At 39.5% G+C, this 22849-nt stretch overlaps 3 protein-coding genes and 1 long non-coding RNA gene across 9 annotated transcripts; 2 read left to right on the top strand and 2 right to left on the bottom strand.

Annotated features, from left to right (window-relative positions):
• Positions 1-1411: 1411 nt before the first annotated feature.
• Positions 1412-5628, bottom strand: cd2bp2 (CD2 (cytoplasmic tail) binding protein 2). 2 transcript variants are annotated; one of them, XM_044330526.1, is made up of 7 exons: positions 5520-5628; positions 5119-5198; positions 3887-4016; positions 3512-3669; positions 2822-3425; positions 2634-2719; positions 1412-1681 (listed from the first exon to the last, which is right to left on the bottom strand). In XM_044330526.1, the coding sequence occupies exons 2-7, from the start codon at positions 5191-5193 to the stop codon at positions 1571-1573; spliced, it is 1164 nt and encodes a 387-aa protein (XP_044186461.1). In that variant the 5' UTR covers positions 5194-5198; positions 5520-5628; the 3' UTR covers positions 1412-1570. The 2 variants fall into 2 exon arrangements, with proteins under 2 accessions (XP_044186461.1, XP_044186462.1); XM_044330527.1 differs by having other exon boundaries at positions 5119-5221; positions 5520-5626.
• On the top strand, positions 5228-12954 carry pheta2 (PH domain containing endocytic trafficking adaptor 2). 4 transcript variants are annotated; one of them, XM_044330531.1, is made up of 5 exons: positions 5228-5410; positions 6448-6937; positions 9566-9654; positions 9738-10041; positions 11160-12954. In XM_044330531.1, the coding sequence occupies exons 3-5, from the start codon at positions 9574-9576 to the stop codon at positions 11579-11581; spliced, it is 807 nt and encodes a 268-aa protein (XP_044186466.1). In that variant the 5' UTR covers positions 5228-5410; positions 6448-6937; positions 9566-9573; the 3' UTR covers positions 11582-12954. The 4 variants fall into 4 exon arrangements, with proteins under 4 accessions (XP_044186466.1, XP_044186464.1, XP_044186463.1 ...); XM_044330529.1 differs by lacking the exon at positions 6448-6937; XM_044330528.1 differs by lacking the exons at positions 5228-5410; positions 6448-6937 and adding an exon at positions 7406-8533.
• LOC122966369 lies at positions 11486-19003 on the bottom strand. The gene is made up of 3 exons (XR_006398377.1): positions 18745-19003; positions 16626-16711; positions 11486-11572 (listed from the first exon to the last, which is right to left on the bottom strand). It is a non-coding gene; the product is annotated as an uncharacterized LOC122966369 (long non-coding RNA).
• On the top strand, positions 16472-22287 carry mylpfa (myosin light chain, phosphorylatable, fast skeletal muscle a). 2 transcript variants are annotated; one of them, XM_044330533.1, is made up of 9 exons: positions 16472-16525; positions 17915-18042; positions 18224-18344; positions 19011-19109; positions 20429-20504; positions 20599-20703; positions 20813-20891; positions 20999-21047; positions 21941-22287. In XM_044330533.1, exons 1-9 carry the CDS (start codon positions 16487-16489, stop codon positions 22040-22042), a joined length of 798 nt encoding a protein of 265 aa, XP_044186468.1. In that variant the 5' UTR covers positions 16472-16486; the 3' UTR covers positions 22043-22287. The 2 variants fall into 2 exon arrangements, with proteins under 2 accessions (XP_044186468.1, XP_044186469.1); XM_044330534.1 differs by lacking the exon at positions 16472-16525 and having other exon boundaries at positions 18009-18085.
• The last annotated feature ends 562 nt before the right edge of the window (positions 22288-22849 follow it).

The following is a 22849-nucleotide window of genomic DNA, read 5'->3' as shown; positions in this document are numbered from 1 at the left end:
GAACTCAATTCACTTTGACATTTGTTCTTTTTCTGTTAGTCAGTCTCAAAAAAAATCACATTAAATCCCCTTTGATTCAATGTTATAAAACAGTAACACATGAAAAATTCCAAGAGGGGTGAAAACTTCTTACAGGAACTGTATATCTGTACATATTTAATAAATATAACACAAGTGTGGACACTTTGCATGAGTACTTGATACTTTGCAACTAATGATTTTCTGCCTTAAGATTTTGAATGCAGGATGCTTACTTGTAACGGAATATTTTTATGCAGCAGTATTTGTTTTCACTTAAACCTGCAGTGCGGAGCTTTTGTTTCCCCCCTCTGACGGTGACAGTAATTACACAAAGACTGTTAATGTCATCGCCGCAGACCCCTGACTCTTTTTGTGAGGCGGTCCACCCCGGCGACGCGACACGGTTGGGGCACACTGAGGACACTCCGCCTCAGCGAACAGTCGCAAACAGTTGAGTTGTAGTTGACGTAAAACACATTACTACCAGTGCACCAGCGCGGGAAAGTCGCCATAGACACAAGATATGAAAACTCCGGTATACTGCGATATAGAGAGAGTTACCTGGCAACGATGGGCTTAATATGTAAAAGTCCTGCACTGCAGCTTTGAGTAAAACAAATCAGTTCTTCCAACACTGTATACAATTAGAAATGACTAATTATTTAAAAATTGAACCGTGAAGAGTATTTTCCTTGTCTTCTCTAACCATATTTAGCACTAAAAAGCATGTCCAGTTTATGTCATGGATGTTGATCCTCTGCCACTGATATTAAAGAATACACAAAATATTCTAGAAGAACATAATACATTCAGTGGGCACTTTATTAGGAATGCTTGTGCAATCTAATGCAATCCAATACAACAGTTCTACCACAAATTCTACTTTTATGAAGCTTATACATTTCCAATTTTTGATGACATCGTCAGAAAGGTTTATTAATGTGGTGGACAATATATTAGAAACACTTTTCACTATAATGCAATGCAGTAAACTACCTCCCACTACAACCTCAATAATAAACATAAAGTAGAATTATCACCTTTCTGATAATGTCAACAAAAACTGAAAATGTACAAGCTTTGTAAAGGTAGAATTTATGGCTGAGTTGTTGTATCAGATTTCACAGGTGTTTCCTTCTCAGTCCTGGGAGATAACACTGGTCTATCACAGCCTATATGCAAAGTAGCAATGATCTAATGGTATCCAACCAAGTAAAACCTGATCCTAAGCATATTCCACTTCACTGAAAATGCCGGCACAATGCCAGCTTTTCCCTCTCATCAGTTTAAGTAGCTTAGTGTAAAATACTCTACAAAAACTAGATAATTCTCATCAGTCTATCAGTGCAAGTCCTCTATGAGCCTTAAAATGGAAAAAAAAAGACTTATATCAACACCACATACGTGACTTATTTATTTAAAAACAATGTACATAAAACAACACCCCTGTTAAAATGATACATTTGACAGGAAAGATGAAGACGGGGAAACTGAATGAATGCTGAGAAGTGATCATGATGGTCATGATTCAGCAGATGCTGGACGTCAATCATGTGTAGAGCTCAAAGTCTAGTCTCTTTGAGCTGTAGAACTGAGATCCCTCCTGGTCTAACCTCCTGCAGTAAACACCGCTGCTGAAATAGCCTTCATCCACCCAATCCTGGAAAACAGACAGTAAGAAGATTAAAACCCACCTGGCCAGATTGAGGTTAAAGGTTAAAACCAGTCTGCAGCCCAGTAATAATTGAAACCAACTGGGAACAGGAACAGAGTGGGATTTACTTATAAATTTGCAGGTATATTTTGTTTGGATTAAAAAAACAAAATCATGTAAATGACCCAATAAAGTTGCTGTAACAGTTGTAAGGTTTGTGTATGTACTTGATTATACTTTAAACAAACAAAAGGAATAAAAGCTTAAACTGTGTCACTGTTACTTGAAAAGTTAACAAACATGCAAAAATGACTTCCTGTGGACTTTTCACTTTATTGATTTGTGTTCTGATCCCTTGTCAGAACAACAATCCACAATTTTCCAACTTTTCTGTTATTTTATCATTCACATTTTATTGAGATAATAAGCTGAGTCCCAAATAATAAGCAGAGTCCCAATTCTGTACTAAATATTAACTCAGTCGCCAGTACTGAATTTGCTCTATTTTTGAGCTGTTGTTGAGACAAGCCAATTATTGGTTTGGTGCATTTGTACATGTATGAACACGTTAATCACATCAATTATGCTCCTGTGTTGACATACAGTAAATCCATACTGAGACCAGTTTAAGAGGAAGGGATTTACTGTATGTCCACATACAGTAAATCCCTTCTTCTACAGTGTGGATTAACTGTATGTCCCCCATACAGTAAACCCACTCTACATTCTATAAGTCCACTAAGACAAGTTTGTTCTGGTCGTTTTAAATACCTTCTTAAAAAAACTGGAATATCAAAACAAAAGCTATGATGAAGACTGTCCATTTTACTTTTAGCATATTGCAGTGTCACATTTCTGTTTATCCTTGATTAGAAAAACATGCATTCCCAAAATCTCACAAAATTCACCTACAAACTCAAGTAATGCTTTTTGATTTTAAATTGTTGTAAGGGAATACCTGCATCTGCTGACTGGTGAAGGGGCCGTAGACTTCTGATTTATCTTCATTCTCCCATTTGTACTCCCACATCACTTCCTCGCTCACTGAGGAAAGACAAAGTTGCATTAAAAAATGAAAAAAATAATATTTTTTTGATATATTAAAAGACACACTCCACAACAGGAATACAGGAAACACTCAGGAACCTCTTTGGTCGTCGTCGTCGTCGTCCTCGTTATCCTGCGATTTGTCACCATGCTTCTCATCAAATTCCTCTCCAAACATATCAAGTTCATCTTGTTCTTCATCATCACCGTCGCCACCACTGGCTTTCTTCCCCGCTGCAGGCTTCTTGCTGCTCCTGCTCTTCAGTAAATAGGCCAACTTTTCATATGTTTGCTGATAGATCCCAAACATCCCAGATGCAACCAGTCTGTCAGCTAGTGCTGTGAGCCTGTCAAGCTTTTCTGTATCCCTCTTCATCTCCTCTGTGGGTTCGCTCTCTTCCCTCAGCTTCCCCTTCTTCCGTCCTCCGAGGCCTCCTAACCGACGAAGCGCCGCAGTGACTGTCTCGCCGGGTTGCAACAGTTCAACCAAAGCTTCGGTGAGCTGGTTCTGTGTGTAGGATGCCAGGGGGTCCTCTGCAGGCTCCGTCTCCTCCTCCTCCTCTTCTTCTTCGTCATCTTTGTCCGCCTGCTGTTCTTCTCTTTTTTTCTCTTCCTCAGCCTCATCTTCATCACCTGCTCTGCGTGTCCGTTTGGCTCCAAGACCTTTCTTCTTTTTCTTGAAAGGTTGCTCCTTTATTCTCACCTAGAAAATAAAGGAAACTTATATTATTGCACATTGCTTAAGGAGTTTTCATACATGGAGGAAAAAGTCCCTAAGATGCAATTTACCCAGTCGATGTTGTCAAGCCAGTTGTCTCTGATCTGTTCTTCCTTTTTGACAAAATAGTTCCCCTCTGAATCAAAGTGTCCTTCCTGCATCTCCTCGTCGAGGTTGAAAGGTGTAATAGAAACTCCCTCGTCAAAGTCGATTGTTGCGCCCTCTTGGCCTGAAAACAATGTGTGTTTGATTTTAGGTGAAACAATTTCTGACACTTGCAAAACACTTGAACCAAATTCTCTGCAGATGTAAATGAACACATTCAAATGTCATTAAAAATTGTACATGCACAAAAAATAATGTTTCATATAAAAGCACATGTGGCCGCCACTCAGCCAGACATATATCGCTTCTTAGTGCGAGTTCAAACAATCAACAGGACATACCTTCCACATCATCACTGGCCAAAATATCATATTTGCTGCTGTTTGTGTTCTCCTCTTCATCCTCTTCATCACTATCAAGGGAATGTTTGCCCTTGAACCTGGAGCCTGGTCCGCTCACAGCCTCGCAACTCTAGTTCAACAGGAAAAAAAAAGACAAGCAAAATGTTGAGAGAAATGTTAATTTAAGGGACGAGTGCAACAAAAAGGTCAAAGAATCCTGCACCTGTCTAAAGCATGCAACTAGAAAATTAAAGTAACAAACAAACAATGATATGTTGCAACAAGAATCTGCCTCAGGTCAAGATAACAAACCCCTCGTTATATAGGAAATGTCACTGGACCAATAAACCCAGACTATTGTCATTAGTGCACTAAGTTTCCTTTGGTCCAGTGACAACTATTCTTAGTCAAATAACTTTTTGAACCGTGATCTTTTATACTGACGATTATAAGAGTCTATATAATGCTTGTGTATAATTTACTGGGATAACCTTTAAGGCACCACTAGTGATTTTCACTATTCACACATGCAGCTACATTCAGGAACATTTCCATCTTGCGCCTTTTCACACAAGCCATGGCAATGCCTGAGTAGATGGGGCAAGGAACAGTCCAGCAGATGGCGGTCATGCAACACTTATGGATGCCAACCGCTCTGCGTGGACTGAGAGGAGCTTCCTCATTTCTGAATCTGTCCAGTTTTCAGCCATTCTTGAAAAAAAGAGGTTGTCTGCAAACAAAATAACTTGTATTGCTGGCTAGTTATCAAGTCACCTGAAAAAGCATCAACAAGGCAACCATAAACAAGTTGCGGATTCCAAAACATCATCAGTGTAGTCTTGTGATTGGTGAAAACATCTTTCATCAGACAGACGTTACCCTTTACGTGCTTTTCCCTGAAATCATACTAGATCTTGAGGTGGGAAATTGGCGGTACAGATTTCCCTGAATATCCACATGACCCCATGCAGGAAATGTTCCTGAACATTTCAGGGATAGACTGCATGTGTGAAATATTCATTTGGACACCTGGCTGTTGTTTTAAGAGAGACTTGAAAAATTGTGAACCGCTCCTTTAAGGAGTAAGCAAATAAAGCTGCTATAAAACTGCACGGTTGGGGTGTTTAGAAGCTACAGAGGTTGTTTTTTTTTTACACAAAATCTTCTCCTAAGGCGCCACATCTCTCTCTCTCTCTCCCTCCTAAAGAAATGTGTTAGTGGGGCAGTGTTACCTTTTTGTTTGGGACGTCGTCATCCAGGTCGAGCTCCCCGTTACCGTCCTCAAACGTTACTTTTCTCTTCGGCATGGTTGCTGCAGAAGGCGAGACGGGGGACCTTTTTAATATCCACAACACAACCTAACGTCAGCTTCAATACTACCGACTCTCATACAAACATTTTCAAGCGCTAGGTTCTTATAATGTTGTGAATGTATGTTAACACAGAAATCACGTTAGCTTCGTTGCTAAAAATGTTAGCAACCGACATCAGCGTGCAGAACATGTGAACAGATTCGACCCGGAGGTAAGATAATATTTGATTAACTACTTAAATATAATTTTTATGCACTGTAGGTGTGTGTGCAAACGAGGTTAATAGGTTAATATTAAGCGGGAAATGCGGGAAAACCTACTGAAAATAGTTCAAGCGACGTTCGTTATCGTTTCTTCTTCGCTTGTTTCTTTCTTCTTCTGTCTTTTCTATGGCGACAGGGAAACGACATCATAGCTCATTACCGCCACCACCTGGTGTGGAGGGTGGATGGGATTTTAATATGTAGGCTTTTAATGTTACTAAAATGCTATAAATAGAGCTGAAATGATTAATCAATTAACAGATTAGTCGTTGAATGTTTTGAATTGAATGTTTAAGTAATTTTTTTAAGCAAACATTTCAAACATTTGTTGGCTCCAGCTTCTCAAATGTGAGGATTTGCTGCTATTCTTTGTCTTATATGATAGTATACTGGATATCTTAGTTAATCAGAAACAAGAACAAGAATTTGACCTCACTTCTTCAACCCACTGCAGCTGTTTTAGTTTAAACACTTTGCTGGTGAATGTACATTGGACCATAAACAGACAAAGACCAATAGACAGGTATGTCAATGTACATATCGCCAACACCCACAACAACACCCAACAGGAACACCCCCCTCCTCTGTCCCCACCTACCTGATCACCATACAAACTTACAAACACTACGCAGACACCAATACAATTATTATATTATGAGTATTCTCAGGAGAGTGTGGGCAGCTCTTAAAGACGTCATATTATGTCCCTTTCCCAGTTTCATATTTTCAATTTTTGTGGTCTATTTTACAAACATTTGCATGTTTCTGTGGTCAAAAAGCCCCTAGTTACAGCTGTGAAAGCCATGGATGCAGCCGTTCTGTCTCACTCAGCCTGAAAGGGGCTGTTTTGTGTCTGCTCAATGTCTCGCTCCTCTGATTGGCTGAATGTTTTCTGAGTGACACACGCCCAGACCAACCACACGTAACGGATTGTAGCCTACTGTAGCTTTGGGTAAAAATATAATTAATTATAAACTGTGAACAGGAGCTGAACACACTCAAAACTGTGGAGATGACAGAGGATTTAAGGAGGAGCCCCCCATCACTGCCCCCCCACCACTCACCATACTCAACAGCACTGTGTCGGCTGTGGATACCTTCAGGTTTCTGGGATCTACAATCTCCCAGTGGGAGTCTAACATCGACACAGTCATCAAAAAAGGCTAAGCATAGGATCTACTTCCTGCTCCAGCTCAGGAAGTACAACCTGCCTCAGGAGCTGCTGATCCAGTTTTAACACTGCAGCCATCGAGTCTGTTCTCTGCACATCCATCACTGTCTGGTTTGGAGGATCCGCCACCAAACAGGACAGGAACAGACCACAACGGACAGTCAAGGTCTGCAGAAAAGATTATCGGTGCCGACCTGCCCGCCATCCAGGATCTGTACACATCCAGAGTCAGGAAACGTGCAGGGGAAAATCACTGCAGACCCCTCACACCCTGGACATAATCTGTTCCTCCTCCTCCCCTCTGGTAGGCGCTACAGAACACGTTACACCAAAACCACCAGACACAGGAACAGTTTCTTCCCCCTCGCCGTCACACATATGAACGGTTAACTCACTCAGGCACTGTGCAATAACCCTGGAACACTATAATACCCATTGTACCTATTAATTATATATATTTATTTTAGTCTAAATACAAAATGTGCAACATATTTCATTCACTACTGTATATCTGAACAGGCTGAATAGTATAAACTGGGCTTGAGAGTGACTATAAAATGTTTTTGTTCTAAGCAGAGCTGAAACGATCAGTCGATTAATCAATTTGTCGATCAATAGAAAAATAGTCTGCAGCTATTTTGATAATTGATTCATTGTTTCAGTCATTTTTGCAGCAAAAATGCCAAATGTTCTCTAGTTCCAGCTTCTGAAATGTGCTGCTATGCTGCTTTTCTCTGTTTTATATTATTGTAAATTGAATATTTGTGGTTTTTGGACTGTCACCTTGGGCTTTCTTTGACATTTTATCAAGTAAATGATTGATCAATTCCTTTAAAAGAATCAGCGGATTAATGGATAATGAAAATAATGTGAAGTTGCAGCCCTGGTTAGAATTTGCTCACCTGAAAAACACATTGTTTTCTTAGATGTGACAAACATTAAGACTAATTTCTAATGATATCTCACATTATTACTTGTACAATACTTGAAATTGATTATATAACAAGACCTTAAATTGACTCAAGTTTAACTCTGGCATTTGTGGAGACATGCTAGCGTCATATATACAGTAAGATCCTGTGGCTGCGTCTTTACACTTTGGACTCTTTTAGATCAGAGATTCCTTGAGGTCCTTTAGGATAAAAAGGATAAGCGCCTGTCGAGAATAGATACAACAAGCCAAGAAATGAGCACACAAGAGATCATGTAATATCTATCTGATCTGGCTTTAGCTGAGAAGAAGAACATTTATTTTTACATTTGTTGAAACGAAACTATTCTAGAGATGCACGAGGACAGTTGGACACAAAGATGCTCCACAAAGCAGCACCTGATACTGTCATAAATAAATATTCACTAGTGTTTATCTGAGAAGAATCTCCCCGAGGAGCCAGCTGTTTATCATTTGCACTACACACAAGCTGTGAGAGATTAAAATAAAACTCGTGTGAAATCTAGAAAAGCAAAAAATACAAAATGCAGAAGTGAGAGTCAAGACAACATCAACATGTAGCGTCTCACTTCCAGGTAGCCGTCAGGGAAGGTTCGGTTTCGACTGCTCGGTGAGGCCGATTCACAGGCTCTAGGTAGACTCAAGCGCGTAGAGGAGAGAGAATATAATGTGTCAGGGTTTTGTTACCAGGAAGTGGGGCGAGTTATTTATATTTCAACACCCGTCCTCTTGTACCCGAGGGAGAAGCAGTGGTAGTAACCTGAAACTATATATTCAAACATTGTCTGGTTCTGGATGTGTCAACCCGTTAGAGAGAGAGAGAGAGAACAATTGGCTTCATGTTTGAGGAATGATGAAGACCAAAAGAAAATAAATGTAAATAATGTAATGTAATGTGCGTGTGTGGAAGGGTAAAGTGACCCTGTGAGGGATTCAGGACTGGCAGAGGTAAGTCTGAGTCACTATTGTGTATTCTGTCACTATACAAGAACTTCATGATATGGTTACTAAATTAAGAATCGTTGGGATTAGCTGCTTGGATTTGTTACTGTTATGTCAGTATATAACGTATTTATAGATATACTTTGTGATATTTGAGTTTTAATGATGTGGATTCAGTCTATATTTAGAGTTTTGTACACTTTTCCACATATTTAACAGGAAAACAAACACAGAAAAGCACAAAGATTCAAAACATAAACATAAAAATGGACACACAGAAACACAAAATGAAATTTAAAAACTATTTTCAGCCAAAAAGTATCAAAAGTAAGCCAAAGTAAGTATTATATTTCATTATTAGATCATCAATACTGATGGATTAATATCAAAGCAGCATTGTACTCCTAAAGAACTACTTTCTATACAGTTTCTGCTACATAAATATGTATAATTTGGGGGGGATTTTTCTCAAATCTTTGCTATTTTTTGTAAAATATTGGATAATTTAACCTGTTTGGGCCTCAAATAGCTCATTAAAGGAAACCATCTTTAGCAGACCAGCAGGTCTGCTAAAGAGAGATTTCCCCTTAAAAATCTCTCTTTAGCAGACCTGCTAACAACTCATAGACATCTGAAATGTAACGTGGCAGCCGAACTACACTACTTTCTCATAAGATAAAAAGCTGTAAAAGTTGGGAACCACTGGTTTAATCATCTTTAACAAGAGTTAAGATGCACTGAGTTTTATAAGCTCATTTTATTAGCTAAATAATACCTTTTACCCTGATGAGGACATGCTTTATATCAAAACATTAGTTGCTACTCCTTATTAAAAAGCTCAGAACAACAGTATTTCCCTCTAAAATGTAGTGGAGTAGATGTGAAAGTAATTATGGAAATACTCAACACAATTGAAATGAGTAGAAAAGTGATCATTTAAAAACAGGTTGCTTTGGGATTAAAACATTTCTGGAATATATTCTAGGCTTCACACAGTTTAAATACCTTTCAGATGTAAAAACACTTTCTCTTCTTTAGGTGTTGGTATGAAGATCCATGAGAAGATTTTGACCCATTACCTGTCATGCACGTCTCCGGTAGATAAAGAAGGATATCTCTTCAAAAAGGTTTGGAAAAACACAGAACATGACATGACTGAAACCTTCCATGTGATAAAAAAATCTAATAATCCTGCTGTGTTTCTTCACAGAAAGAGCGAAATGCCACCTACCAGCGGCGGTGGTTTGTCCTGAAGGCAAACCTGCTTTTCTACCAGGAGAGACCAGCCGACCGACACCTGCTGGGGGTCATTGTCCTGGAAGGGTGTGTGGTCCGGCGCTCCGAGACTGACGGACAGTTTTCCTTTTCCCTGGTGTTTGAAGGTCCGGGACTCAAAACCTACAGATTTGCAGCCGGGGATCGCCAGACTCAGGAGAGCTGGGAGAAAGCTTTGCTCTCGGCCAGCCACTGTTACCTCTCCCTGCTGGTGAAAGACCTGGGGAGGCAGTATGAAGGTGTGAACTTGTCCTGTTTACTGGGGCTCATATTTATTTATAGAGACTCAAGTTTATGAGGATTTTTCTTGGCTTTTAATCAGTGGTGGAAGGAAGAAGAAACATGTAAAAATACTCAATAACAAGTAAAAGTCCTGCATGACAAATCCTACTAAAGTACATAAGTATTATGAGCTTGATGTCGTTAAAGTATTGCAGTAAAAGTAGTGGTTTGGTCCCTCTGACTGATATATTATTATATATGACATCATTAGATTATTAATACTGAAGCATCAGTGTTAGAGCAGCATGTTACTGTTGTAGCTGCTGGAGGTGGAGCTAGTTTAGTCCAGTGGTTCCCAACCTAGGGGTCGGGGCCTCTCCAAAGGGTCAGCAGATAAATCTGAGGGGTCATGAGATGATTAATGGGAGAGGAAAGAAGAAAAAACAAAGTTCTGATACACAAATCTGTTTCCAGTTTTTGGGACTTTTTCTCTAATCTTTGATTTTTTTATTTATTGAAATGAAACCGTGTGAGAAGTTTAGAGGGAAAATGTCTCTTGGTGGAGCCACTAACAGCTCGTAGCAACAGCTATACACTGATTTTTGTAAGATGTCAAAAGCCAAACAGGTTGGAAACCACTGGTTTCATCTTTAACAATGTGTTGTATTATTATAAGCTTATAATGTGTTATTTTATGTAACATTTTAAAAAGAAAAATAACTAAAGCTGTCAAACACAGTGGAGTAAAAATTACAATATTTCTCTGTGAAATGTAGCAGAAGAAATGTCAAGTGGCATAAAATGGAAATACTCACAGTACTGTTTAAGTACAGTACTTGAGTAAATGTATTTAGTTACTTTCCAGCACTGTCAGGAGCTGAGGTTCAAACGATGGACAGAGAAAAGGATCGCTGCGCTTTCAGGATCTAAAGGGAAAACTGAGATTTCTTTAGATACTTACTATCAAATTAAAGGACTGTTTAATTAAAGGAGTGATCGCTGACCTCCACTGTAATAATCATAATCACTGTAGATGCACATTTTAAATCTTAATTATGAAATGTGCTATATAAATAATATCTTTAATGTATTATTATGAGCGTGTTTTTGTTAATTTCTTGTTTTCCATTTCCAGAAGCGAAGCAGCTACACGGCTCCAGTGAATCTTGTCCCAGCTCTGCGGTCAGCGCCCCCAAACAGCCCACGACCCAGGTGAACCAGGGCTGCTTGCTGCCTTTGCAGGGTCCAACAGCAGCCGTCAGGGAGGGGAGAAGCTTCAGCACCAGCACCGTCTCACAAGCACGTTCAGTTCCCACTAAGGTGGCGGCTAAAAAGTCCCCCAAACTGTGGCACAGGAGAAACGCTCTTGTCACGCCACTTAACGGTCCGGCGCCTCTGTACGGCGAATGGCCTCTGGTTGGTTTTAATCCACTGGAGGAGTTCAGCAAACTCCACGATTATTACGGACAGGAAGTGAAGAAAGCTAGAGAGGAGTGGCTGAGGAGCCGACGAGCAGGAGAGGAGCGCAGTGATGAAGATCTCATCGACCTGGGGTGAAAAAAACAGACAGTTTAGAAACTCTTTAAGAGGAACTGAGACGGAACGATTCATGTGTGTCAAAAAAAGGAACCGAACCCGACGTGTTTTGACTTAAACTGTATTTAAGAACATAGATTTTTAAGCCCTGTAAATGTGCTAAATATTCCTACGTCACATATAATCAGTTTCTTGATATGTTAGATTTATTTCACAAGAAAACGAGACGGCCTTACAGTGTCCTCGATACAACAGAGAAGGTCTCTTGACGGTGCAGATGCTGCTGGTGTCGCACTTTTCACACACAAGAGTGAGAGAAGGTCTTCAGACATGAATCAGTCTGCAGAAAGGCTTTTGTCACAGCATTTTGATTTGTCAAAGTAGTAACACAGGTGTCTCTAATGACATTAACGATGGCTCCGTTTCATTTAAGTGTCCCTGTGAGCCAGAATGCACAACACCAGGACCCTGAAACCGAAGCAGCTCGATCACATTCAACCGTTATTTATTTTATTATTTACACTTTTCCTACTGTGACATGTCAAAGTATTTTTAGTGAAAAAGGCCTATTTATTGTTTGTTCTCTATAGTCTCCGCTAACGGGAACATGCACACCTGTAGTTCCTTGAGCGGTTTTGTATTCAAATGTGGTGTAAAAATAGTTTCATCTATGGCAGAAAAAAGGCTTTATGATGCAGTATTAAGCAAAGAGTATTATATATTTTTCATTGCATGAAAAAATAAAATCAGTCTGTTGACTTAAAGGCCTCATAATCAATTAGTTGGCATATTAATCACATCTCTGATACCAAATCAGAGTCTACAGCTCTGTGAGGCTGTACTACTTACTGATGTTTAGCAGGTATAACATCTGCTAACAAGCACTAAACACAAAGTGCAGTTGAGGCTGAGTTGAGTCATTAGTTGTAAAGTTTTGGACTAATTGAAGTTTTCACCTGATGAGTGAACAGTTGTTGAGACATGTCATCTCAAAACCACAAATGCCAACGTCATGGTGGCGTTAGAAGAAAAGTCAGAGCATCATCAAAGTGAGTAGGATTCGTCCTCTGGGGATCATGAACGTCTGCATAAACTTTCATGTTAATCCTTTTAATACTTGTTGAAATATTTCAGTCTGGACCAAAGCTGGTGGACCGCCAGACCTACAAACACACGTTTATTTCACATTCTGGTCCAGATCTCACAGTTTTGAAAAATAAAAAAATGTTTGTAGTAGAATTACAGGGAAACAGGACTGAATTTGTTTATGAAATGGCAAAAGTCATATAGAAATGGGATCTTGAGTCTGAATATTTGACTTTGAAGCGAGCAGAAAGATTCCTGTTGAGTAGGAACAATATTTTATCTAACAATAAAGCTGTTTTAAGAGGAAATCAGTGAGGTTTGGATGTTACTTTGCTCTCCTGGTAAATAATCACTGAACCTACGAAGCATCATTAGTACAGCAGTGTTGTGCTGCCTAGTTTCTCATTATAACAAGAACTTTTCACTTTAATAAGATCATGTTATACTGAGACACTTTCTTGTTATTAGACACCAAATTATTTTATTTTTACATGAAACTTTTCCTGTAATAACAACACGTCACTTTATCCTGTTATATCACAAAACTTCCCCAAATTTCATCATATCAACCATATAAAACAGCATTTTTCACTTTTTTTCATGTTACTTTCTTACTTTAACTAGATTTTGTTGCTAATACTTAAATAGGATTTTTCATGCAGGACTTTTACTTATTGTAAATTATTCCAAATATTTTGAACTACAGACCTTCTATAAAAACAATAAAACTGAAAAACAGCTGAATTTGAGCCCAAAAAACACTCAAACTAATGTCAAACCCAGTCACTAGCACATAAATATCCGTTAAAGATGCTTTAAAATGTCATAATCATCAGGCCTTTATCCTGTTATATCACAAAACTTCCCATAAATCTCATTATATTAACCTTATAAAACAGCAATTTTTTACTTTTTCTTGCAGATGTAAGATGTCATCTCTTTAGGCACTGATTGGAACTTTTTCTTGTTTTAATGACATATGGAAGTTATAACAACTTATAACAAGAAAAACATGTTTTAATGAGATACGTTCATTTTGTGAAGAAAGTTTTGCGATATAACGAGATAAAGTGATGCGTTGTTATAATAAAAAATGATTATAAGGTTATTATTATACACAAATATCTCAGAATAACATGAAAAATACTTGTCATAACAAGAAAAAGGATCTCATTAAAGTCAGAAAAGTATCTTGTTATAACAAGAAACTGAGCAAATATCTATATTTTACACTGCCGTACATGAGAGACTCAGACATCAGACTCTTCTACTGTCAGTCAGTGGAGGACAGTGAACAGCAGAGGACGCTGCAGGCACGGCGAGCTGAAACCGAGCTGGCGAACCACCTGATTCACAGAGTGTAATCTTAGCAGTGTGATTCAGTCAGAAATAGCACTGTGATTTATGGAGGCATGTTAGAGACAAAAGGAATGCGGCTGGTATTAAAACTGACGGGTTAAATATGAAAATGACACGCCTTTAATGAGTTATCCACTTGTTAGCTTGAGAGATTACAACATGTCTCCACTGAGCTAATTAGACAAAGCATCAGTGACATTACTAAATAGTAATTAAGTGTAACGAGCTTTATAACTAAATTGTTCATAAAGCTTTTCTTACAAATTAAGTCACATCCTGTCAGTGCCAGACTAAAAAAAAAAAACACTAATAGCTGAAATCTGAGCAGCCTTTAAACTTTAAATGTACTTTATGTTGATCAATGTAACATATCCTCGAGGGAATCAAATGACATAACAGAGCAACCTGATGGTGTTATAGGTAATCAAACACACCAGAGTATGTGTTACACACTCTTGACATCTCTCGTGTCACGTCAGTTCCTTGAGACTGACTTCCGAACTCGTCCTGTAGGTCAAGCTGGGAGCTTCTCCACATTCCCAAGCCTACAGACAGACATACCAATCATCTAAAAAGTGATGGATGGCTTCAGAGGAGCGTGGCGAGACGTATCACATCACAGCGACGGCCCTCTGAAATGTACACACACATCTGTATGAAAACACGTCCACGCGATAGCAGCGTGTAAACACATTGTGAAGTTTTTTTACAACTGTCTTGTAATAAAAAAAAAGGCAGCTGAGACATCTGCGAAGAGTCTGAGACGTCGCGGCTCGTTCTCATATTTTTAGGAATCATTTGTCGCTCATAACGTGAGTAGAAAATAAGAGGAACAAAACTAGTGGCAGAAAGTAACTAAGTACATTTACTCGAGTACTTTACTTGAGTACAATTTTGAGGTATTTGTACTTTACTTGAGTATTTCTATTGTATGCTACTTTCTACTTTAAATGCACGAGTCGGGGTCACATGTCAGATGTCTATGAGTTGTTAACAGCTCCACCAAAAAAGTGATTTTTCCCTCTAAACTTCTCACATGGATTCATTTCAATAAATGTTCAAATGATCCAATATTTCACCAAAAATCAAAGATTAGAGAAAAAGTCCAAAAACTGGAAACAGATTTGTGTATCAGAACTTTGCTTTTTCTTCTTTCTTCTCCCATTAATGCATCAATATTAATAATATAATGATGCCATATATAATAATAATAATAATAATAATAATAATAATAATAATAATAATAATAATAATAATAATAATAATATATCAGTCAAATAGATGAGAAGTACTTTCTTCTTTAATACTTTAACTACATTTTGTTGCTAATACTTAAGTAGGATTTTTCATGCAGGACTTTTACTTGTAATGGAGTACTTTTATACTGCTGCATTGGTACTTTTACTTAAGTAAAGGATCTGAATACTTCTTCCACCGCTGCATGTAAGTATGCAATAAAAATGTGATATTTGGAGTTTTGCACTACACAATCAAAGAAAAAAAATGTATATGTTTTTAACAACAGACCTTGTATAAAAGCAATAAAACTGAACAACAGCTGAATTTGAGTCCAAAAAACAGTAAAACTAATGTCAAACCTAGTCACTAGCAGACAAATATCCCTTAAAAATACTTTAAAATGTCATAATCATCTCTTTATCTATGCACACAGGCCTTAATATAAACTCAGGGTTTCTTTAATATGTAATTTTTATGCAAAACTTTTCCATTAATTTACCAAATTAAGGGACTGACTGCTTAAATAAACCTGAAGTTACTGAATAATTCATGAGGAAGCAGAGAAAGGAGCAGAAGCAACATTTAGTGCTTGAATATGTTGTGTTAAAGGTCACATTTAGTTAGTTTCACCCTTTAAAGTCACTGCTTCCACACACATTACATCTTAATGTTGATATGAAAGGTTTAAATGGCACCTTAAAGGTTAAAATGAGCCTTTTTTCTCCTGTGAATGTGAAGCTCAATGTCATTAAAGAGCTAACAACCTCCTTAAAAGTAAGAGTCACAACATGGTGGCGTGACGCATTTCATTCCTGCAACAAGGTAGTGATAATCAAGTATGGCAGGGGTCAAAGGTCACACAAGGCGGGGAGTGGGTGGGAAGGAGGGGAAGGGCAGACAGCAGGCTCTGGATGTCCTGGACGCCCAAGTTAAACAAAAGTCTGTCTAATCCAAATTACTGCACGGGGTGGAAACCAGTAAAGAGCGGAGACGTGACTCATGAGGCCGTCAGAGTGAAAAGAGATCAACGGAAACACAAACAGTCACGACCAGAGAGCCGCCGACAGAGGAGACGACGAGATTAACAAAGTTGTTAATGAAACGGATTAACTGTGAGCTAAATCTGGATATAAAACCTGAAAAAACAAAACGAAGGGAAGCGTTTTTTTTTGCTCCGAGGGCCCCCGCTGGCAGACTGTCCAGTTTATTTAGCTATTTTGGTCGCACCCAGCTGTCCCTTTTATGTTCTCTTGGGAATGCCTGCTGCCATCACCCTGCCAAGTAATCCCCTTATATTTAAGAGAGGAGGGAGGGGGGGGTGGGAGGGTAAACAGGTGGGAAAATGTTCATAACTGCGTCCACTCACTAAACACACACACACCTTTATAGCAGTGTCGAAGCCAGAGGTTAACGGCGCTTTCACTCGTCTGGCATGTTGTCGTTGATTTAACGCTGACAGCATCTCGTCTTCACAAGACAAACAAACAAACAAATAAAAAAAAGGAAACAGAAACAAGAAATTATGACTTTATAATCACGCCTGTCACCAGCATGAGTTAAAAAAACAAACAAACACAACTTTAAACTGTAAAATGATATGTTTTGACATGTAAGAGACTTCAGTGTTATCTTATATATTTTAAAACACAATCACTTGATCTGTTTTATGCTAGTTGTAGTATTTTTTCTAGATTAGTTCTTTTTTATATTTATTTGATTAATTGTTTGCTTATTTTCATTTTATTGCTTTTGCCTCTTGAATCTTATTTGTTCTTAAAAATCCTTTATTTTGAAGTTTTGCGTCACAATGAAGGATGATGATGTTGATGTCAGCAATACCAAAGCTGGTCACCGTAATGGCAAAAAAAAAAAAAAAAAAAAAATCAATTATATTGATGATGATGATGAAGATGAGCAGCAGTATTTTGTAACAGTTGTAACACAGGAAGTCATTTTTAAATCATCACAGTTAATTAAAGGTTTAAAAAGTAATATTAATACTTTCTGGAAAGCTACTGCAAGTAAAATTATAGTTACTTTCTAAGTTGTTGTACTTTATTTCATTAATTTAGTTAATTAATTATGTCCTTACAAGGTTCATAACCCCCAACTCATCAAGATAGAGTAGAACAAGTAACAAATACAACAACAAGAACAAATAAAACAAAAAAGTAAAAGTAAAAATAAATGAAATAAAGACATGTTCTTAATACAAAGAAGCAGAGTAAGATTTTACATCAATGCATCACAGAAGAGATATATGTGAACTTTGTGTGAGCATACACAAACATATATGATTATGTATTTAATATATTTTACTCCAGATGTTTAAACAAGCAAACAAAAAGAACAGAAACATTTTGTCCTCCATGTTGTGAGGAGATTATTTGGAACAAGCCGGACGCTTTCATGCCATTTTACATATCAGTTGATCCCACAGAGCTCCTTCCATCATAAAACCGATGAGAATCTCCCAAATTCGACCATCATTACTTTGTCACAATCTTTACACTTAAAGTAAGCGAGCCGAGCCGAGCCGAGTCGAGCCGAGCGCATGCGGGGTAAAAGCTTTCCGAGGATATAGAATGATTGTATCTGGGTTTGTAATATTGCAATTGACATCACAAACCAAAAATAAAGTCTGTAAGTGGCTGCTGTTTCTCCCCGCAGGCAGACGGAGGTGAACAGAAGGAGGGTGGAGAAACAGTGTCCAGTGGTCCAACAAACATCTATGTCCTGAATGTCCTTATTAGTCCACGTGGGACTGCAAACCTGCTGCATGGTCCCTCAGCTATCAGGTTTACTTAATTCCAAGACTCTTGGGTCTATTTCTGATCTCCTGTAAGGTGATACTCCTCTCCCGCCATTCTGTCTCCTTCACTTTGGCCATCAGTTCATCCTTGACCATCCTCTCTCTCTCTCTCTCTTTTTCCCTTTCCCTCTCTCTCTCTCTCTTTTTTATCTCCATCCAAACTTGAGGCTGTGGCTAAAGTTAGATTGGCCTGCGCAAGGGTATATAAGCCCCCGGGGATGTACGTATAACGCGGCTTCACACTGTCTTCTCTTTCTTGATCATCCGAACCTCTACCGTCTCAAGATGGTGAGTACCAGGGTTTGCCCCCTGCAACATCTCTGCTGCTCTGCTGCTGGAAATATCCGCAGGAGGGAATCAAACCATCCTCTCATGGATTAACTTTTTCATGCTTGACATAATCATAGCAAAAAAGATGGAAGTGTTTGTCATCACTTCCAGTAGATCAAGTGTTTTTGGACATTTTTTTAAAATGGATTTTTGGATGACTGCATTTCTTTAGGGATGCTTGGGTAATAATTTATTATAAATATTACTGGTAAAGTCTCGTTTTGTATAATGCACGTGAGATTGCATGCAAAACTCAAGCATCTGCAGGGCCAGACTGATGAAAAAGATGCAAAATAAACCAATAAAGAATAAACCAAATGCATATATTTGTAGCGAGATCCTAAACTTTTTAACTTACCTGAGGCAGCTGAACTTGTGGGATCTAGTAAAGCCCCCACTGAGGGGTCAAGACCTCTCCAAAGGGTCACAAGACAAACCCAAGGGGTCGCGGGATGATTGATGAGACAGGAAAGAAGAAAAATATTACCCTGCTGCTTCCAGACTTTTCTATATTCATTGCTTTTTTAATGTGTGAAATGGAAGAATTACTCTAACAATTATTCAAATGGTTTAGCATGACGCCAAAGCTGACCTGAAGTTTTGACCCCTGCGTTTGTTCTCCAGGCACCAAAGAAGGCCAAGAGGAGGGCAGCAGCAGGAGAGGGTGGTTCCTCCAACGTGTTCTCCATGTTTGAGCAGAGCCAGATTCAGGAGTACAAGGAGGTGAGGTTTTTCCAGACCCACAGCGACTCTCCAGTTCCTACAGGAGCCCCCCCTTTTTTTCCCCCACTGCATGAGCATCATTCATGGCGGAGTCAGTCGCCAGCATCAGACGACCACCAGTCAGTTGACAGAGATCTGTAAAGAGCCTCAAAGCTGGGTGTAATTTTAGTTTTAATTTCTTTAAGACCAAAATTAGAGTTTGGTTAAGCAGCTCCATTTTCACAACCGTTGCTATTTTGACCTGCCCCCCCCCCATCCCCCCCACCCCATCCCCCACCTAGCACACCCCTCCCTTGTTTCCCCAATTTAATAAGTATGAGAATGTCATTAGGAGGAGCTCAGAAATTTTTGACACCATCTCCACATTTTCGCCACCCTTGACCTCCCACCCCTCCAGCTGTCACTGAGGGCTGGGAGGCTAAACAGACCGACTGCGCTTCAACTGGGAGTCTTGCGATACAGAATCGAGATTCTTGCACATTTCACGTTCCCAAATATGAAGTTATATCTCTAAGTTCACTCAGTTTGAAAGCGATTTGACAGGCAGAGAAAGAAAGAGCAAAAAAAGCAGAAACAGAAGGTGTGAAAATGAGGCATTAAGGGTGTACGCCGGAGTTCAGCAAGGTCAGGAAGATTTGATTTTATACAGACATGCTGTCAAGAAATTGGATAATGATGGTGTCTGTGTTTTCAGTGCGTAGCCAAGGGATATAGTACGCTGTGAATAGAGGAAACATTCCTCCCATGATAAATGATACAGGCGTCTTGAAAGCCACTCAGGGAATGTATGACATGATGATTAGGATGATCTTAGCACTTCGCACAGATGGAAAGATAGCTGCCGAGGGGTATCTGTGTTTGTATCTGTTGGAGGAAGGAAATGTGTATGAGCGATGGGATGGCAGGGAGCGTGGCTAATGAGAAAGGTCAGCGACCGAGTTCAAGTTCAAGTCCAAGAGGTTATCTTAAGTTTCCTGGAGGCAAGTTGCTCAGTAGATCACACAGCTGCTCCTTAATGATAGATGATAGATTCCCAAATAAACCCCCACCATTCCCCTCCTTTCCTTCCCCCTTGCTTCTCAAGGACAGTACAGTCCAAGTCCGACTTTTAAGGGTGCAGCCTTTTTCTTGCACAATATCCTCTGACAAATATTTGCACAACACCGTGTCAAAAATACCCACCAGCAGCTGCCATGTTAATGCACAAACTGCTGACTGAGGAGTCCCTAAAAACATCCATCCACGCAGACGACATGCCTTCTCCTCCATCAAGTGTTTCCTTCAAGTAATTAACCCCGCTGGCTTCTCTTTCCCTTCAGGCTTTCACAATCATCGACCAGAACAGAGATGGTATCATCAGCAAAGATGACCTGAGGGACGTGCTGGCCTCAATGGGTGAGTTTTAGATGAATTAATCAACACCGGGAAAAAAGCTTGTGCGATCATTTGCTTCAAATTCTGATCTTTCTCTCTCTTTCTTTCCGTTCAGGCCAGCTGAACGTGAAGAATGAGGAGCTGGAAGCCATGATCAAGGAGGCCAGCGGCCCCATCAACTTCACCGTCTTCCTCACCATGTTCGGAGAGAAGCTGAAGGGTGGGTGTCTCACTTTCACACCATACTGAAAGCGAAGATAGGATAAGAGAACACGTCATTGACCGGGCGTAGAGGAAATTAACTGACCTCTTCCTTCTGTCCTCGCCAGGTGCTGACCCCGAGGACGTTATTCTTAGCGCCTTCAAGGTTCTGGACCCTGACGCTACTGGAACCATCAAGAAGGAATTGTGAGTGTTTTATTTTAGGATTTTTTTGGCCATTCACTACGGCACATACCGGAGTATGACGTGTTTGATTTTGACTCCAAAAAAATATCTGTTTGCTTCTCTTCCAGCCTCGAGGAGCTTCTGACCACTCAGTGCGACAGGTTCACCCCAGAGGAGGTAAACTTACTGACCCGTTAGAGGAAGAATACTCAACGTATCCTGCAACACATAGATTAGCTGTTATGAGTTTAATCAACTCTTAGTCTGTGCAGCTCAGACTAGTTTCTATTTGTAATAATTCAAATATATTTTACAAAAGAAAGGAGAAACTAAGTAGGGTCTCCTTGGATTTATCCATCCAGTTGATCCATTTCTCCTAATTTTTGTGAAAGGTTTCACCCTCATTCCTCAGTATAAAATGCCAGTTTTGCCATCACATATATGCTTTACTACTATTTTTTCTCCAGTTTATTATCCAAACAAAACATTATTAGTTGCCAGTTCAGGCTGCACTCAAATCTTATTAAGAATAAGTGTAAAGTAAATGTTCACAGTTCTTTTTTAAAACAACAGTCAGGGGCCCAAACAAATCATTCCTCCTGTTCATACTGGCCATTAGAAGAAGAACAAAAGCCCTCCTTCTGTGCAAAAATGTATTTAGAAGTTTACTTGAACCTAATGTAAAGCCTCAGCATCAGTCAAATGAGTCAAATCAAGTAGATATCTTTCAACGTTACAGTCTTTTTAGGGCTAAGGTCCCTCTCTTTGTTACTTTCACTGCTGCTGAACAGGAAAACACTGTCTGTCATGACACAAATAGGGATTTTTTTTTACTAAGAAGACTGTAAATGTGTCAGATATCCACTTTATTTGACTGCTGAAGCCTCATATAACCTTCAGATAAACCTTTTGGCCCCATTCACTTAGATCATAAACACATTTGAAGGAAGCAAAGAAAGCATGTGTGTGTCAGTGAGTCAAGACTTGAAAAAACCTTTGAAACTAACCAACTTGACCTCAGCACGAGTCGTGCGTCATTTTAAATTTCCAACCCTCGTTGTCTCCCTCAGATCAAGAACATGTGGGCCGCCTTCCCCCCAGATGTTGCCGGCAACGTAGACTACAAGAACATCTGCTACGTCATCACACACGGAGAGGAGAAGGAGGAGTAAAGAGAAAAAGATAGAAGACAAGAAAGACAGCAATCCCTTTTGCTATTCTGCCTTCCCTCACCCTTCTCTTTCCTCCCCCCCCCCGCTCACCCCCTCCCCTCCCCCCCCATGTGCTCAGCGGTGCTCACGTTCAAACCAGAGACTTGTCACACTTGACACATGAGCGGACCAGATTGCTCATGAGATGTCTATGTTTGCTTATGGGGAATAGGGATGGTTTTCAATAAAATTGTCATATAACATCATTTCCATCCTCAAACTTTTCTCAAACATTCTCTTCTTTCTTTGCAACCGTCTTCCGTCTTCTCGCCTCTGCATCTCCGTATCTCTGTGTCACTTCAGCCTCTACTTCCCCTCAGTATCTCTGAGGAGAAGGAAACAGGAAACATGAGGACTTCATTCCATATTCTGAAGATGTCCTCACGGGTGTAGAGAGGAGGTGAGAGGAGGGAGAGTTTTTTTTTTTTGCAGGTTAGATGGGGGGGGGAAAAGTTGTCTCCTTAAAGCGATGACGGCTTTTTCCCTTGAAAAGTTAAAAAAAAAACAAAAAAAACTGAAGGGGAGGAGAGAAAATGCCGAAAGAAAACATTCAACTCTTCGATTCATTTCCCTCTTCTCCTTCCTGAATCCATTAAATCACCTTTTTTTTTTTTTTCTCCATAAGCTGTCATCAGACTCTTCCTCGCCTTTCCTCTGTAACGAATAAAAAGGGACAAACTGTGAATAAAATCTCTTTCCTTTTTGTACAATAGCGTCTCTGTTCAGTGGCTCTGTGTGAGAGTGTGTGTGTGTGGGGGGGGGGTTGGA

Source organism: Thunnus albacares, chromosome 17, assembly GCF_914725855.1.
Source record: "Thunnus albacares chromosome 17, fThuAlb1.1, whole genome shotgun sequence".
Classification (NCBI taxonomy): Eukaryota; Metazoa; Chordata; class Actinopteri; order Scombriformes; family Scombridae; genus Thunnus; species Thunnus albacares.
The sequence above is the reverse complement of the archived record's forward strand: the minus strand, read 5'-3'. Positions and strand labels throughout refer to the sequence as shown.